Source organism: Diorhabda sublineata, chromosome X (assembly GCF_026230105.1).
Source record: "Diorhabda sublineata isolate icDioSubl1.1 chromosome X, icDioSubl1.1, whole genome shotgun sequence".
Taxonomy (NCBI): Eukaryota; Metazoa; Arthropoda; class Insecta; order Coleoptera; family Chrysomelidae; genus Diorhabda; species Diorhabda sublineata.
This window is the reverse complement of record NC_079485.1, coordinates 38,780,832-38,797,568: the sequence shown is the minus strand read 5'-3', so window position 1 is coordinate 38,797,568 and position 16,737 is coordinate 38,780,832. Positions and strand designations below refer to the sequence as shown.

The 16,737-nt window shown below is 29.3% G+C and overlaps 2 protein-coding genes across 3 annotated transcripts; one reads left to right on the top strand and one right to left on the bottom strand.

Annotated features, from left to right (window-relative positions):
* Positions 1–665: 665 nt before the first annotated feature.
* Positions 666–7,123, top strand: LOC130451127 (uncharacterized). Its single transcript, XM_056789947.1, has 6 exons — positions 666–1,025; positions 1,084–1,181; positions 1,238–1,528; positions 2,833–3,310; positions 4,872–5,438; positions 6,496–7,123. The coding sequence occupies exons 1-6, from the start codon at positions 955–957 to the stop codon at positions 6,788–6,790; spliced, it is 1,800 nt and encodes a 599-aa protein (XP_056645925.1). The 5' UTR covers positions 666–954; the 3' UTR covers positions 6,791–7,123.
* Positions 7,124–8,945: 1,822 nt separating this feature from the next.
* LOC130451164 (DNA excision repair protein ERCC-5) lies at positions 8,946–15,567 on the bottom strand. 2 transcript variants are annotated; one of them, XM_056789994.1, is made up of 5 exons: positions 15,211–15,567; positions 14,980–15,155; positions 13,348–14,047; positions 11,625–12,871; positions 8,946–10,971 (listed from the first exon to the last, which is right to left on the bottom strand). In XM_056789994.1, the coding sequence occupies exons 1-5, from the start codon at positions 15,296–15,298 to the stop codon at positions 9,364–9,366; spliced, it is 3,819 nt and encodes a 1,272-aa protein (XP_056645972.1). In that variant the 5' UTR covers positions 15,299–15,567; the 3' UTR covers positions 8,946–9,363. The 2 variants fall into 2 exon arrangements, with proteins under 2 accessions (XP_056645972.1, XP_056645973.1); XM_056789995.1 differs by having other exon boundaries at positions 13,348–14,622; positions 15,215–15,323.
* Positions 15,568–16,737: the final 1,170 nt, after the last annotated feature.

Sequence of the window (16,737 nt, the reverse complement as noted above, 5' to 3'; positions counted from 1 at the left end):
ACGACAATCACGTTCACTACCATGAACTATTCCGTTCCATTTAGTCCAGAGTGTTATAATCGTAAACCCAAGTGGAACGGCTTACGAGGCATTTTGATCGTTGAGTTAAATATTAACGAATGGCAAAACAGAAAAAATAGAACGAAAGGCTTTAGAGGTTATGTTATAATTTGTCAGTTATTGAATTTATTAGTGGAGTATTTAACTGATTTACATTAAAGTAAAATCAAAATATCTTCTGTGGCGATAGTAAAATATTTGGTAGCGAGTTACAAGAATGTTTCAAAAATACAAATAGTATCCCATCCCGCATCAAATAATAAGATAGACTCTCATGATTGCAGTCTGCGTTGCTTGAGTTTTGAAAATTCCGCTCATTGTTTCAACGCTTACTTCAACCCCATCTTGACAATGGTCGTCTCAGGCGCCGTGAACTCTTAATGGAATGCACCCATAATAGGTTGAAATGGACACAACATATTTCCTGCATCATCAGAAGAATCAACTAAATCATTTAAGATCATCGCCATTCTGCACTGACGCGTTCTTTATACCTGCTCACAAATAGCTTGACTATGACTCCATAAGCTTGACCTACTTGTCCTACTTCCATTCAGTGCAGTGCACTATAAACTCAGTATAGCAATAGAGAAGAAGCCTAAAGAATAGTAGGGGAAAAATTGATTGATGGTAGCTGATGGTAACTCTGCTGTTTACAAAAATGAAGTAGAAATGCCATTTGTCATTGTCATTGTACTGATATCAATTGATATTTTAAGTTGGAAATTAATGTATGTATCTCAGCCATAATGCGTTACCGGTTATGTTTGTTTATCAATATTAATTGTTAGTTTTTGTGCTTATTTATAGTAGAAAATAATTAATTCCGTAATAATTATTTATGAAATTTAACGCTGTAATGGTCAACTGGTCGTTATTAAAAAAATTAACAAAATGGATGGTTTAAGAGAAATTATAAGACGTTTGATGAACCCAATTCTACCCGAAAGAAATAGAAAACGAAGGTATCTATACTATTTATAATAAAACTGCATTTCAAAAAAATTTACCAAAACTTTTCAGAGCTTTAGATTCTCCTCCATGTTCATCATTTTTCGCACCTAAACCAAAATTAAGAAGATTACAAGGAGATCCACTGAAAAATAGTTTCGATTTCGACAGTAAGCTTTGATTTGCACTTGATTTTTATAATTATTATTGACATTTATGTTTTAAGGAGAATTTTACTTCGTACAACCAATACCTTTAAGAAAGACTTCAATTTATAAATCTCCCTCCAGTCGTAATATGGAAACAGCCAACTTAATTGAAGACGATGATGAAGAAGTAATTAATGTGAAAACTTTAAATGGAAGTACAAACCTGAGTGATAGGAAATTTGGTAAATTCACATCAACTCCACATAATAGTACATCTAAAAGACAGTATAATGAAACTGATGGAGATGTTTGCTTTGTTAAAGAAGTTTTGTCACCTATGGCTAAAAAATATGAAGCTACCAAAAAAGGTATGTATAAGCTTAAATGAATATTGTTGATATTTTGAGACACATTTCTATATTGGCTATTGAATATTCTGTTTGCTAATTTCTGCTGAAGAGCAGATCAAAATGTTCAAGATAAGTAGGTTTATACATGTAATAATTATTAAGAATGATATTATAGAAATGTGAAAATAAATTTACTCCTTCTGTTTCTATAGACATGTTTTTTTATTGTTTTTACTCCTTTTTCACCCTTATGACATTATCAATACACATAAAAATTGGATATGGTAGAGCTTTTTCATTACAATTTTCTGATTGAGCATTACCAATATGCTATGTTAAACGTGTTACATAAGACTCCTTCAATGTTTATGAATATTATAAGCAGTATACCTTAAATCAATAATCATGAGTAATTTTTGTCTGGTTTGGTTTGTGTTTGACAAGAAGTGTACATAATAGATCATACTTTTAGTTTAGATACTTTAGGATAAGGTGTATACACAAGTTACTATGCGGGAAGTTGGATTATCCATAGTGGGTACTCTTTACTGAGTTTCTTTGATATAATTTTCTTTTATTCCGAATTAGGTAGGTATTAGGGACAATAAATAAAAATAGTTCATTTTTCCATATTTGTTCAAAATTATATCTTATTAAGAATTTTTTTATTAAAAACAAAGTAAAAAGGTAACAAAATTTGGTTAGAGTTCTGCTAAGAAGTTGAAGGTTTTAGAGAGAAGTTGGAAGATGAATTTCAGGTTAATTGGCAAACACAGTTGGATTTTATTTTATGTCTTCTACCACTAGCTATAGCCTAACTAACATCTTTATGTAATTTTTTCTCAACTATTTTATATTAAATAATCTGTTTGATCATTTTGAGGTATAATTTGCATTTAATTCCATTCCATAACACTGACAGAAGTTTCTTCACTTGAATCAGCTTCCTAATAGCGCTTTTCCTGAACTGACAACAAGAAAAGTAGTTGAAATTGTTATAGGGAATTGTGATTCCAACTTCACACAATGTGAAATGTTGAATTGGGAGCTTGAAAATATTGCTCTTGAGATTCTCAACCCAAAAGAACTTCTTTAAATTAAATTTATAAATAAATTCACATATGATATACCCAGGATATCTATTCATTGTGATAAATGGTAATTTTACAATCATGAATCTGGCAATCTAGTAAAGTTTGGCACATTTATTTATCACATTTAAAGTAACTTTGATTTTTGTCAATTTGTGTAATTTTTTGTTACGAAAAACCATTTTTGCAAATTAATTTCAAAATTGTACTAATTCATTATTTGTTTTCTAGGTCTAAATTATGTAAGACCAAGCTCTGGGGGTATATCCAAATACAGAACTTCACAAATTGAAAAACGGCTAAAAGAAAGAACAAACTTATTCCAATCGTTATTGAATGACTCTTCAAGTAGTATACGTTTGAATGACAAAATGATGTATAGAAAATTACTGCAAAAATCAAAAGATTTCTCTAAATCACCACTTTTCAATTATGATACGGCAAATATAACAAGTGGAACAATTGCTACTACAACGAAATCAAAACTGGAGTCATCTAACAAACATTTGTCCACAAAAGATGTATTCAAAAAAGTACTGAATAATTGGAAAAATGATACAATTATTATAAAGGATTCAGATTCAGAGCCTGACGCGGTAATTGTAAATCCACCATCTCCCAAGCCAGATATTAAAGTCGATCCAATTAACACTTTCAAGAAGGTTGTTGACACTGCTATAGAAACCAGGCCTGAATGGCTGGAAAATTTGTAAGTTGATATATATTTTCTAGTAATGATGGAACTTAGAACATTTCAGAAATTAGCATAGAAGCAATCTAATTCTATAAGCTATTGGTTTAGATCTGAATAAATTATGTATTCTCACTTATGGCAAGATGAAAAATGCTCTTTTTTATCTTAGATCCACAGGCAATTGCTTCTTTAGTTTTCTGTTGTTTGTCTCTTGGAAGGAGGAGCAGTCTGGCTTTTCAGTTTTTAGTAGTATTTGCATTTTTTTTCTCTTAAAATTCAGCCTATTGGAGTGGTGCAATTCCTGGTGTAAAACTTGGTTTGTAATATATGTATATATAATTAAGCAAAACTTTTTTATCATGTTTATTGAATTATTATTATATTGAATTTGTTATTTGATACTGGATGAGAATATTAAATTCTGCATTGAATCTAAAACACTGCCCGACAAACTCTAAATAATAGGAGCTGCAATATTGATAGATTTCATCATTTATTCTTGTTTAAAGTTACCTATCAGTTATATTATAGTATACAGGATACCAAATTTTACGTACTCTGTTCCAGGCTAGTGTTATCGATTTTATTAGTAATAATGATGGGTTGTGGGACCTTGGCATTATGTTTTATCCATTATTATGTTATAATAATTTTGCTATGCGGGATAGCGAGCTTATTGTCCATTCAAAATTATTTGGCTGCTTAGGTGAGCAATATTATTACAAAATTTTTTCAAACTCCATTTTGTAGGCAATTCTTTTAATAATTTTAGAAGTATCAGGTCTGTTCATGGTACTTCGTTATTGTTTTAAAAGATTACTTGTAGTGCTTTGTCTGAATGTAATGATGCTGATAAGTTTTTCTGTTTTTGCATTTATTAACTGTGTATTGCGAACAGGCTATGTGCCAAATGATGACAAATACTTGACTGGTATATTATTGTTTGGGTTTTGTATATGAGTTCTTTGGATGTATGTAAGTTTTTCTCAGTTTAAAAAATCTAGTAGCTCAGGTAAATGAAGAACATTCCCGTATATGAGTACTTTTCTATTTCACTTCTATTTGTATTGTTTCGAACTTACTAAATATTCACAACAACCTTGTGCTTTACAGTGACCATATAAATAATATAGTGAAAAGAAACTATTATGTTATCAGAAACCTGTTTCTCTTCTTATTCTAGAAAATTAGGCAACAAGTCCGAATATATAATTCATTTGACTGAAAGTAATTATTCTAAATATTAAATTCATCATCTTCTAATGGAGAAACAGATTTTTGTCTCTGTATCTAATGAGAAGTTGCTGTATGAGTCTCCTGAGAGTTACTTAATTGAAACACTTCTTATCAGTGTTACTGGTGACAAGATAGCTCAGTACTGTTGTTTAAAAACGTCAATATTAATACCAAAAACATGGTGCTGAATATCGTTTAGTACAATATATTTTGAGAACACTGCAGTGTTGCAAATCAAACATAGCTCATAATTACTCAAGTTAATTTCTAAATATTTCAAGGCTAATTAATTTTTGGATGTTTTTTATGTTTATTATTAATTTGTGTTATCTTATTTTAGAGTAAATCGCCATCAAAAATTAATAGCCGAAAGAAAAAAAGAGATAGACTATTTAAGAGATTGTTCCGAGAAACACGGGAAAATTAATAAAGATATGCGCATGGAGGCACTGACTCAAAAGATAAATAAGTCTTTGCAAATCAGAGATGTTGTATTACCTATAGAAGAAACAGAAGAAGATGTGGAATTTCCCCCTCTTACCGAAGCTCATAGTGAAATCATAAATAATGCCTTCAGAGGAGATCCAAACGAAATTCTTTGCAAGAAATTCAACTTGAACATAACAAGGCGAGATTTGTTAACTATCGCCGGTCTAAATTGGCTTAACGATGAAGTTATTAATTTCTACATGAATTTGATTATGGAACGAGCAAAACTCCCAAAATGGCCAAAAGCTTATGCATTTAATACATTCTTTTATCCAAAGCTATTGAAAGACGGGCACCAGTCATTGAGAAGATGGACTAAAAAAGTTGATATTTTTGAATACGCGCTTATTTGCGTTCCTATACATTTAGGCATGCATTGGTGTATGGCCATTATTGATTTTCGAGCAAAATCTATTAGGTACGTATATAATAATTTGTTATTGCTATTGATTCAGCAGTACATATTTGTCTCATTTTTGCAAAATGTGCATTCACATGTAACATTCAAAGCATGTGGTATTTGTTATATTGATTTATATTCTTATATATAATAATCACGTTTTATTTGAGCTAACCTCATTAATTGTACTTACAAAACTTCAACATAGCATTATATACAAGTTGATAGGATTGAGCTCTTCTATTAATTGAAACAAAATGAAGTTTAGTATTTTTTTGGAATATTGATGCTTATAAAATAAAAATAATTGGTAAAATTAAAGTTCTTATAATTAAAACTGCTCAAGTAATCAATTCATTGGGGCTATTGCTTTTTTATTGCATGCAATAATATAAATGAAGGGACGCAACTACCTTTTTTATTTTTACAACTGTTTAAGTTGGCGAGAGCTGTAGACAAAAACTATTTTCAGTGAAATAAATAACAAAATATAATAATCAATATCAATTGTGCTACAAAAGAAAATTTGATGAGCAGGGTAATTTTAATAAATCAAAAATTGCAATGCCAAATAGACAGATGCTATAAAATTTACTTTTGTTTGTATTTTTCTATTAGATTGGATAAATACTCATATCAATAAAAATTATTAAGTTTAAAATTTTTTTTTTAATTTCACCTTATATAAATATTCACAGAGATCTTACAGACGTTTGATTCTTACCAAGCGTTAAGTATAGCGATTACAATGTTGTCATCGTTATACTCTTCCATGGCATTCATTTTGAAAATCATAAGCTTTCAAACGAATTTGCTAAATATACAAGATTCTTATAAAATTTTCATAATGTAAAGCTGTGTCATAAGTGAACTACCTTCTACTAAAATTGGAAAATAGTTATCTGAAGAAATTCTGATATCAGTAGTTCATTGTTTGGATTGTTGTACAAAATGTTGCTAACCTTTCTAATAATAAATTCTCTCACTAATTGCTAAATTGGTGTGTATGTTTATGACAATTGTCGATTTGAACTCTTTTGAATGTATTGTATACTGAAGAATAATTGTATTGCAGATATTATGATAGTATGGGAAGCAGTAACAATAAGTGTTTAGATGCATTAAAAAAATACTTAGAAGCTGAACATCTAGACAAGAAGAAAATTCCTTTTGATACATCTGATTTTGAATTGGAGAACGTCAAAGATATTCCACAGCAGATGAATGGCAGTGATTGCGGCATGTTCTCTTGTACATTTGCGGAATTTCTCACTCGAGATGCCAAAATTGTGTTCAGCCAAGAACACATGCCGTATTTAAGGAAGAAAATGGTTGTAGAAATAATGACCGGTGAACTTTTGGTGAAGTGAATCAAATAACGTTTATATATCTATTTTTTTTACAAAGTCTCAAATTGATATGATTCATTGATTACAATTTTGATTACAAGTTATTTCTGTTATTTTGGAAATTTAATGCCTTTATCTTTCATATCATAATTTTTTGAATGTTTATTGTGTGAACCATTGATCTTTTTATTTATTAAAATCTTTTTAATGTCCACTACATGAATCATTTTTCAATTACAGTGTAGTTCAATTAATAATAAAGAGATGATATTGTATATTTTTCTAAAGTTATTTTTGTTTTTTAAAACATTAATATTATCATGTGGGTTAATATTAAATTATCATCTACTTTCACTCTTTCCTTTTCCTCGTCTTCTCCTTTGTACTTTTAAAACTATTGTACAAGAATCTGGAAATTTGTTCTAGAATTATCTAAACTTAGACATTCCTTACTTTGGTTAACGTTTTCTGGAAGAAACAAATTGAGAATATGTGAGAAACTGGAAATGTCCATTTTGCAACGAAGCATAAAAAATGGCTTTACGACCACGAGAACGTTAAAGTAATTCAGCAATGTGAATAAGTAAAATTACTCAAAAGGTTTGAATCTTTAAAGTTAGTGCAGTGATTTAGATTAGTTGTGTCAATTTTTTCCCAACCAAAATACATAAAATAAACAAGAAATATTACTTTTTTAAGGATTTATTATTAACAGAGTCAATTATTTATCATGAAATAATTGCATTTATTAGAATAATTGATAGTAATATTTGAACAACTACTTCCAACATAAATTCCATGTTGCTGCTGATCAGGAACGTTAAATATTTCTTGAAGAGTTGATTCCACAATTTTATCAGACATTTTGTTTGGGGGAAGATGGAAAATTCAATATTTTGTTAGAAATCTCAATTTTGTTATTCAAACTATCTTCTATATATGCATTTACTATAGATCCAGTTTTCCAATCACCATGACGTTTTATAGACTCATTTTTTTCAAGACAACAGTCGTTTAGCAATAACCACGTCAAGATGTATTGGAAGTTTTTGTTTTAAAATATTTCAGACGATACACATGAAAACACGAAATACAAACATTTTTTTGTAGAACTGTGAGTTTTCATGGCACAATACTCTTTTACGCACTTAAGTCAAAAATAACTGTTTCATGTCTGAAATAAAAATGATTTTAGAAAATCTTTTTCCGTGCCTCCCAAGTGAATTTTGTTAAACTATATATTTATCCTAAAATGAATTTATATCCTGTGATAGATGTGGATATTCAAACTTGATTTGTAACAAAAATTTGATTGATTTATCTAACATTCTTTAAATCTAATACAGGGTATTCCAATCATAAGAATGGAGATGATTAAGAAAACTCACTTTTACCTCAAATGTACAGCCTAATATAACGACAAAAACTATTTCTTCAGTTTCGGATCTTGTAGTTCACCCACCAAATCAGAACAACATCATAAAAATCTTTGAATTCTTTAAGAATATATAGGATTATATTATTTTTTGCATATATCCATTTTCGTCATATATGGGTATTTAAGTATTTTATGCTGAAGTTTCTGATATTTTTGGGTTTGTTAGTAAGTTTTGGAGCAAAAATGAACTTTACAAAACCATTAATAGATTAGTAATAAGTCAAGAAATCTTTTGTGCATTGTGTAATGACTTGGGAGATTGCTGCCATTATTTTTAAAATCAAATATGTCCTTTGAAGTAACGGTTTTAACAACTCTTGATTTTTGATGTCAACATAAGACTATAATATTCATTTCTGTGACACTATAAAAACGAATGTCCATGCATAGAAAACCATTGATATATTCTCTCAAAATGATTAATTGCAACAAGACTGTGTTAATTCTTTGACGGAGGGATCTAAGTTCTGTTAATTTTGCAGAATAAACTGTATGTTTCATTCGGGTCCCATTTGGCTTCAACTTCAGGTAAGTCTAGAAATCACGTGCATTCGGTTTCGCCTCTTGATTTCACAATACCATATTGATATTTTTAAAAACATTTCAACTATTTGGTGAATTAAATTCATATTTTTGTATCTGTTGTTATTTTACCACATTTTTTTAATGTGTCAATCAAATATTTTAAAAAGGAGTGTTTGTTGATGATAAATACTGTGGTATAAATAAAATTCTGAATGATTTCATAGGTAAAAAAATATATTGGTTCAAGAAACTATGTAACAAACAATATTTGGTAATTTATCAGATTGATTCATTCATATTTAAAAAATTTGGCTGCAGATTATCCTGAAAAAAAGCTTTTGGTCGCTTTCGTGAGAATATAATTATCTCCAAATAACCCCAATAAAAGGGGATTTGTAAAACTAATTCGTCCTTACTAAGAATGTAAGGAACCTACCCTTTTCCCCAAAGCTTCTGTATGTAGTGCTAAAACACTCAGATTGAAGAGTAGACAATGCTTCTTATTATCACACTCCTACTATTTTTTGTAAGATATATTTATATCAGCTCAAAATTTGCAATATTATAAAATTGATTCAATTTTGTATATAAATAAAACTAAACATCTAAATAACTTGAAAAGTAAAATAATTTAATCACTGTTTTCAGATAATTCTGCATCTTCCTTGGGCAAAACTAGTTTTTTCTTCCTTTTTGAAACATATCCAGGACCTTTTTTTGATTTTCTAAATACTTCGATTGCTTTCATTTTGTTTCTCAGTAAATTAGACTTATCTCGCAATCTTTGATGTATTAAATCTGGTTTATGAAGGCTTGTATTGGGGCCTACTTTTTTGGTTGGTGTTGTTTCAAGAGCTTTGAAGGCTTCCGTGGTAATTTCCTGTACCCTTTGATTAGAGTGAGAAGTTGTGGCAATCAACATTTGGATATCTGTATCGCCTTCCAAATCTTTTGGTATTTCTTCCAAAATTGGAGTTAGTAATGGAAGAACTTTTTGTTTTTTCTTTGAGGGATCTTCTGTTTTCAATTTCAGCAATTCATTTTTTCTTTTTCTTCTCGTCTTCAATTCAATTGCAATATTTTCATAATCTTTCAACTCACTAACCTGTTCTAAATGTAGAGATTTTGATTTGGGTAGTGTACCTTTTGTTTTATTTGATTTTGTTTTAGATATATCCCTATTCACAGGTTCATCACTTTGTTTTTTATTGTTATCTTTCTTTTCTTTTGTATTTGTTTTACATTTTTGACTAGTGAGAACTTGATTTTTAGTATCTACATTATTTCTAGAAATATTACTTTGTTCTTTTATACTTTCACTTGAATTCGTTTCATTCTCTCCTTTGTCTATTTTTTTCCTTATCTTTTTTGGATTCTGAGTTAATTTAGAAGATTTTTTTCCATTAACTTTATCTTTTGCTTTCTCTAACTCAATCATTTCGTCAGCTATCAATTCATCTTGACTTTTTCCGATTCTACTAATAGCGCTCTTCACTCTTTTGCTAACTATACCATCTATACTCTTGGCATTAACTTTAAATTTTGTTTTGAAATAATCTTTAATACATTTTTGAGATCTGTTTTCTTCTATTTTTTTAATTACTGGATTCAGTATATCTTCTGTTTTTTTCATTGTCCAACCAAATTTTTCTTTGGCAAAGACTGTAAGACCAGTTATATCAGGTTTACTCCAAGAAAATGGTGTCCTACTAGTTTCTATTTTTGGATCTAAATAAGCCTCAACTACTTGGCAACTTGGAAAATTATCTACGAAAGTCACATTTTTTAATTTATTTTTTAAACTTGACCTACCAGATCCTCCTGTTTTGCCCTTCAAATACCAAGATTTGAATTCTTTTAATCCAGATAACAGTTGTTGATTAGAAAGAGTGTATTCTTGAGTCTGATTTGGAGGAAAGATTGAAAGTATTTCTAGTGCAGTGACAGGCCCTACTCCTTGAAGCCCTATTGTATAATCACTTCCCACTAATAAGGCCAGTAAAATCATTTGTTGTCGATTTAGTTTGAAATGGTGCTCAATGTTTTCAGATTTAAACTCCATGACATATTTACTTTGATTAAAAAAATTTTTATATACTGTTTTACCACCGAATAACCAGATATCACTGTCATCAGTAATGGTTCCATTTGTCAATTCTATCTCATCTAGAAATGCACATTGTGCTTCGGCTTCCATTGGTGCTACAATATAGGGCACACCAAATAATTCTAGCAATTCCTGAAAACAGAAAAAAAAATTGGTCAGCATCAACAGAATTTAAAAGTTAACATTTCAAAGAATAGCAAATATTTTCCGAAAGTTTTTTATTTTGATTTAAAAAATTAAAAAGAAATTATTGTTCACACGGAGACAAGAAGTTTCAAAACAAAAGTAATTATAAAATGGAATATAGTATTCTAGTATATGCAGTAAACTAAATACTTAAGCGTCTCTACATGAACTATTGCTGGACACTTTGTAAAATATCTTCAAAATAATGTCATTTAAAAATTATTTGGGGAGAAAATAATTAAGGATCTTACACAAAACCTTAGGCATCAAATTATAACGTTCAAATTGTATTGATAAAACTTCTATAGCTATAAAATTGATTTAAATTGAGAAGGTTATGAGCATTAGCTTACACTAAATTTAGCTTTAGTATAACAATTAAACTTTTGGAGATGAAACCTTCAGGATTGGCGGAACTACAGTTTTATTTTTATTCACATCTACAAAAGTTGATTTTCCAACATGACATATTTCTTTTTCCACAAAATTATATAATGTTATACATTACTTATGAAGCAATTATATTCAGAGTGTGATATGGACTAATTTTTTGTAGTTTCAAGTATAACAGTAAATTATCAATATATAAAGTAAATTACCTGAGCTTCCTGGTACATTTGATCTGTAATATTATTTGCTAATCTCTCCTTTTTTGATTTTTCTCTTAAAATATCTATTTTATCGTGCATAAGATTATCTTTCAATTCTTGCATCTCCTGTATTGTTAACTTGGGTACTGCAGGCATAGTTAATTTTATATTGTCGCTCAAATTCATTTTTTCTTTATTTTCATCAACTTGATCATTTTCTTCAACTGATTCTTCATTATTTACTTCACCTATTTTAGTTTTGTTATTAATAAAATCTGTACAAATATTACTTTTTTCTTTGTCAATAGAATCTTGTTCCATTGAGTCAACTAATTTTTTCTCATCGACCAAAGGAGCATTAGAACTATCTTTAGAATGATCATCTTTATGGTTGGGTTCAATGAAATTTTCTAATGTTTTAACATTATTTTGAATATTTTCTTTTGCTAGAAAATCTCCCTGGAGATCTTTTACAGTATTTGCTTCAAAAATGTCTCCAAAGAGATCATCAGCTTCAATTTTATTAGGATCAATAATAACTTCACAAATTATAGGTTGGTTTTCTTTTAATAATAAATTATCCTTGGTATCTTTCACACCTTTTTCTTTAGATATATCTTTTTCAGTAGTATCAACAGTACAGAAATCATCATCATCTGAATCACTGTTTGACATTAGTTCAATGTCATCTACATCAGTTTCATCTTGTTTGGAAGTCTGTTCACTATTTGTCATACTTGAATTTTTATTATTTTTATCTTCAGATTGTGTTTGTTTGATTATATCCTCTCCTTTTAAATTTTTTTGCTCTTTACCTTTTGATTGCTCGGATTCTCTAACCAAATCAGCATTCAATTCAGTTAACTTGGCATTTTTAAAACTTTTATTTGTACTTAAATATACATTTTTATTGTCACCAATTATTTTCTCAATTTCAGCAGGAGTTAATCCACTATATTCCATCATATAATTTTGAGCAGAAGACATTTCTTTTACAGTGGGTTTATTAAATGTTTGTGTGAGATCTTCAAAATCTTCCTCTGAACTAGACTGGAAATCTCCATCATTGAAACTTTCTAAAAATGAAGGCTTCAGTTCTTTTAAATGCGGGTTTTTTCCTAGAGACAACTGAATAGCTCTTTGTAGCTCTTCTTCTTCTTCCAAGTCAGCTTTGGTTTCTATTGTTAAATCGGCTGCTTCAAAATTAGAAGTAGATGGAGTTTCTTGGAGAGACAGTTGAATAGCTTCTTTTAATTCTGAAAATAAAATAGATAGAATGAGAGTCTAAATTTAAAAACATCTAAAAATTTTGACATTAGTCGATTATTTTATAAATGCACAGTTTAAAACTAGATTGTAGATTGTTTGGGGACTACTAGTTTTAACTAAATGAACTAGAAAAAATTGAATTCAATTATAATGGTTTATCACATAAAGTTTTTTAGATAATTTATTTCGCTAGGCAGTGATCAAAGCACCAGTTGCATGATTACACTATCTATATTAAATGGTATTGATAGTTATACTCACAAAAATTGAATAAGACTGATGATACAAAAAAAATCTTACTTAAGAACTTTCCAAATTTCTACATATTGACAAACACTACTTTGTAATTAAAAGATAAATTCTATTTCATGAAAAAATGTCTTTTTCAAAAAAAGTTTTTACTAGACATTCTCAGATTTCATTAGAATATGATATTGGGATAAAGCTATTATTTCCAACTCACCTTCCTGCTCACTTGTATTAGACACACTGGTTTTCTTGGTCTCTTCTGCCTTTTCTGATTCTTTAATTTCTTTCTGAATATCTTTTATATATAAATATCTAGTATTATTATCAGAAGCTATTCGCTTTCCGAAATTAGAATCATTGTTGGTTTTTATACCTTGATCATTGAGAAGAGATTCTAATTCAGCTAAGGATAATGACATTCCACCCATTTCTTTCAAAACATTATCTAATGCTGTTTGAACTTCTTGCCTTTTTAGAAGTCTCTTCATCTGATAATTAGAAAAATCATTACTTTGCTTGGGGAGTTGGTGAAGTTTGCCCCATGAATTCTGTTTCCTTGTATCTTTCAAATCTGTCAATATTTCATGCTTCACTTCTAAAGGTAATGATTTAAAATAATGACTAGTGGTATCAATTGAATGCAAATCCCATTGCTTTGTTGGACTTGAATCTGTAGTACTCGAGCTGCCAGTGACTTCTTCATCTGAAGACTCTAGAGAATCAAAATCTGCTGAAGGTGGATCATAGAGAGTGTCATACTTTGTACTAGATTTTTTTAGAAGTGGCAAGCTTGCTTTTGTTTTTTCTGATAGTACTTTACTTATTGCTGTATGTTTCAAAAGGGTACTAATAAGTTGCCTTTGTAGCCTGTCTGCTTCAGAGGAATTTTTCGATCTATACTGGTTCCGTTTGGCCTTAAAAGCAATGAAAAATATTGTATATGTAACAAAGTATTAAGAGTTGAAAAGAATAAGTCTTTATTAATGGATAATAGTAGAAACAATAAATTCATTGATATAAAAAGACAAATTTGAAAGTATTCTATAAAAATGGATATTATCTTTACAGGTGAACAAACTAATTTTCAAGAAACTGAAAATACAGGTGGATTGTTGCAGTCTGCATTTAAAAAATGAAAAATGATTTCTCTTAGTAGTTTATCTATGTTGCTGTGTTATATACAAATAATTATATTGACTAATATTGCCTTCTATAAAACTATATTATCTACTACTGCAAATGAAATGCACCTCCACCCTTTACTTTAGTTTTAACTTCTCAATTTCAATTTTTCACAAAGTATCAATCAGATTTTTCATTATACTCAAATTGGTCCAAATTTGCTTTTTCAGAGAAGTTTACTTGATTACGAGATTTTGGTTCACTGAGCTAATCTCAAATTCAACAAAAAACAAATTGTTGAAGTAATATCCACCTAGAAACTGGTTCATTTGAATCAGTTTTCTCATCTACTTATCCATCATTTATGCTGAAAATAAATCAAATATATAAATGTAAAGCAAAAAATAATTTATATACTTATAACAACTTGATTTTGATATTGTTTTCTTTATATAAATAATGAGCTACGGTGGGAAATTCATATCATCATTTAAGCAATGTGTCCACTGTAAATACAAACCTTAAAATTATACTTCTACTCTTCATACTTTGAATGATACACAAAAAATATTTTGTCATAACCTTAAAAATATCTATTTTCACTTTTCACCTTATAGTGGTTCTCCAGGAGGATATAACGCTTTTATCAATTTGACATTAATATAATTATTAGTTTCCAGCAATTGACAAATGCTATTTATATTCAAATGAATAATAAACTTACAATAGTTTGTCTTTTAAGGGTAGGTACTCCTCCATCAAAAACAAAGATTGGTTTAATTTTAAAATATAGTAATTTGCAAACCCTGTGATATATTCCCAGCAAATGAGCATTTGCAATAGGTGCTCCTTTGTTGTCCTGAAAGCCTTTAATTGCTTGATGCAGCCAAATCGAAACATCTAAAGGAAACAACAAATGAGTATTATTATAAACAATATTAAACATTTTATGTACCTACTGCTAAAACTTTGTTTTCAAGTGTCTCTAATGGTACTGGTTTTCCAGACGACTCAATTAATTTCCAGAGTCCGTGAACACCCATAATACATACAAGCACTCTTGAAATTAAAAAAGAAAGTCAAATATTGAAATATTTTGACATTTTATATTAATAACGGTTCATAAATTTTCGTGAGATTCACATTTCATATCATTTGAAGAAAGCGGATATAAATTCTTTTTAAATTGCCTTTTTTTCAAATCAAATAAATGTGTAACGACCCGCTCTTTCTCACGCCCTTACATTAACCTATAACAGCGTACTAAACATCACTGATTCAACCAAACGCTTCCCCATACTACCTAGGATATGAAGTTCATATGGTTCATTCGTGGTTCATCTATGATTCTACATAATTAAAAATAGTTATAGAACAAATTTAAGGAGGGGATGAAGATAAACTACAAAATTATAGAATCATGTAGGAAGAGAAAAGTAGAAAATTAATTTATATTTTGAAAAACTTTAAATTATTTATTATATACAAAATCAATATTTAAATTAATCATTGCTTCAAAAAACTGTATGTGGTATTGCCTATCCATTGCTTCAATTTTGAATCAGTTATGCAACTGATGTGGTTGATTTATCATGCAAGTTCCATGGATACTGATTTGACGACTAAAACTACTTTGTATCAAGATATTCCGGTTAAAGCATCGGTAACCTTTTACTTGAGTATTGTAAAAATCTCTGCGAAATATTTTGTAACAATATATTTTGTTAATTTCTAGATATAATTTTTAAGAATTAGCAATATGTAAATAAAGTGATTCTAATTTCGGAATACTTTCTGTTCTGTTAAATTAACTATTCTAGTCGTCATAACAGTAATACTAGGGTTTCTACGCTAATGAACAATAAATAATTCCCTATCAATAATAATTGAAATAAGACATTAATGTTTATAAAAAGCAAAGTAATAATTTTTATATGTGTAGAATACAATTAACGTATAATTAACCCCAATGTAGCATATATACAACATCTTAAAAAAATAAACGACTGAACAAGAATCTGGGGAATCAAAATTAATTGAGCAAAATCACTCCAAACCACCTTCACAAAATGTAGAGGAGTTACACTTACAGCAACTCTAACAAAAACAGACAGCTCAAAGTATCTGGGTATCTATCTAGACAAAGGGCTCACCTGGAAAACACAAATCCTTACCAAAAAGAAACAGTTGGGAATTAAATTCAGAAAAAAATTTGGTTACTATGACGTAAATCCAAATTCTTACAAAATAAACTCCTAGTTTACAAAGTCGCCTTCAAGCCAATTTGGATCTACGGAATCCAGTTTTGGGATACAGCAGCCAAATCTCAGCTCGAGATTATAGAAAGGTTTCAGTCTAAAGTATTACGCACAATCGCCGACGCACCGTGGCTTATACCCAACAATGAAATCAGGAAATATCTTCAAGTAAATTCTGTCAAAGAAAAAATAAGTGCTTACAGTGAACGCTACTTAAACAGACT

Bases quoted from the DNA above. Each gene is read 5' to 3' on its own strand.
- LOC130451164 (XM_056789994.1), bottom strand. From the start codon at position 15,298: ATGGGTGTTCACGGACTCTGGAAATTAATTGAGTCGTCTGGAAAACCA. The intron at 12,872-13,347 runs GTGAGTTGGAAA...TTTTATTTTCAG, and splicing joins TAATACAAGTGAGCAGGAAG to AATTAAAAGAAGCTATTCAA. The intron at 10,972-11,624 runs GTAATTTACTTT...TTCTGTTTTCAG, and splicing joins AAATGTACCAGGAAGCTCAG to GAATTGCTAGAATTATTTGG.
- LOC130451127 (XM_056789947.1), top strand. From the start codon at position 955: ATGGATGGTTTAAGAGAAATTATAAGACGTTTGATGAACCCAATTCTA. The intron at 1,182-1,237 runs GTAAGCTTTGAT...TTATGTTTTAAG, and splicing joins AAATAGTTTCGATTTCGACA to GAGAATTTTACTTCGTACAA. The intron at 5,439-6,495 runs GTACGTATATAA...ATTGTATTGCAG, and splicing joins TTTCGAGCAAAATCTATTAG to ATATTATGATAGTATGGGAA.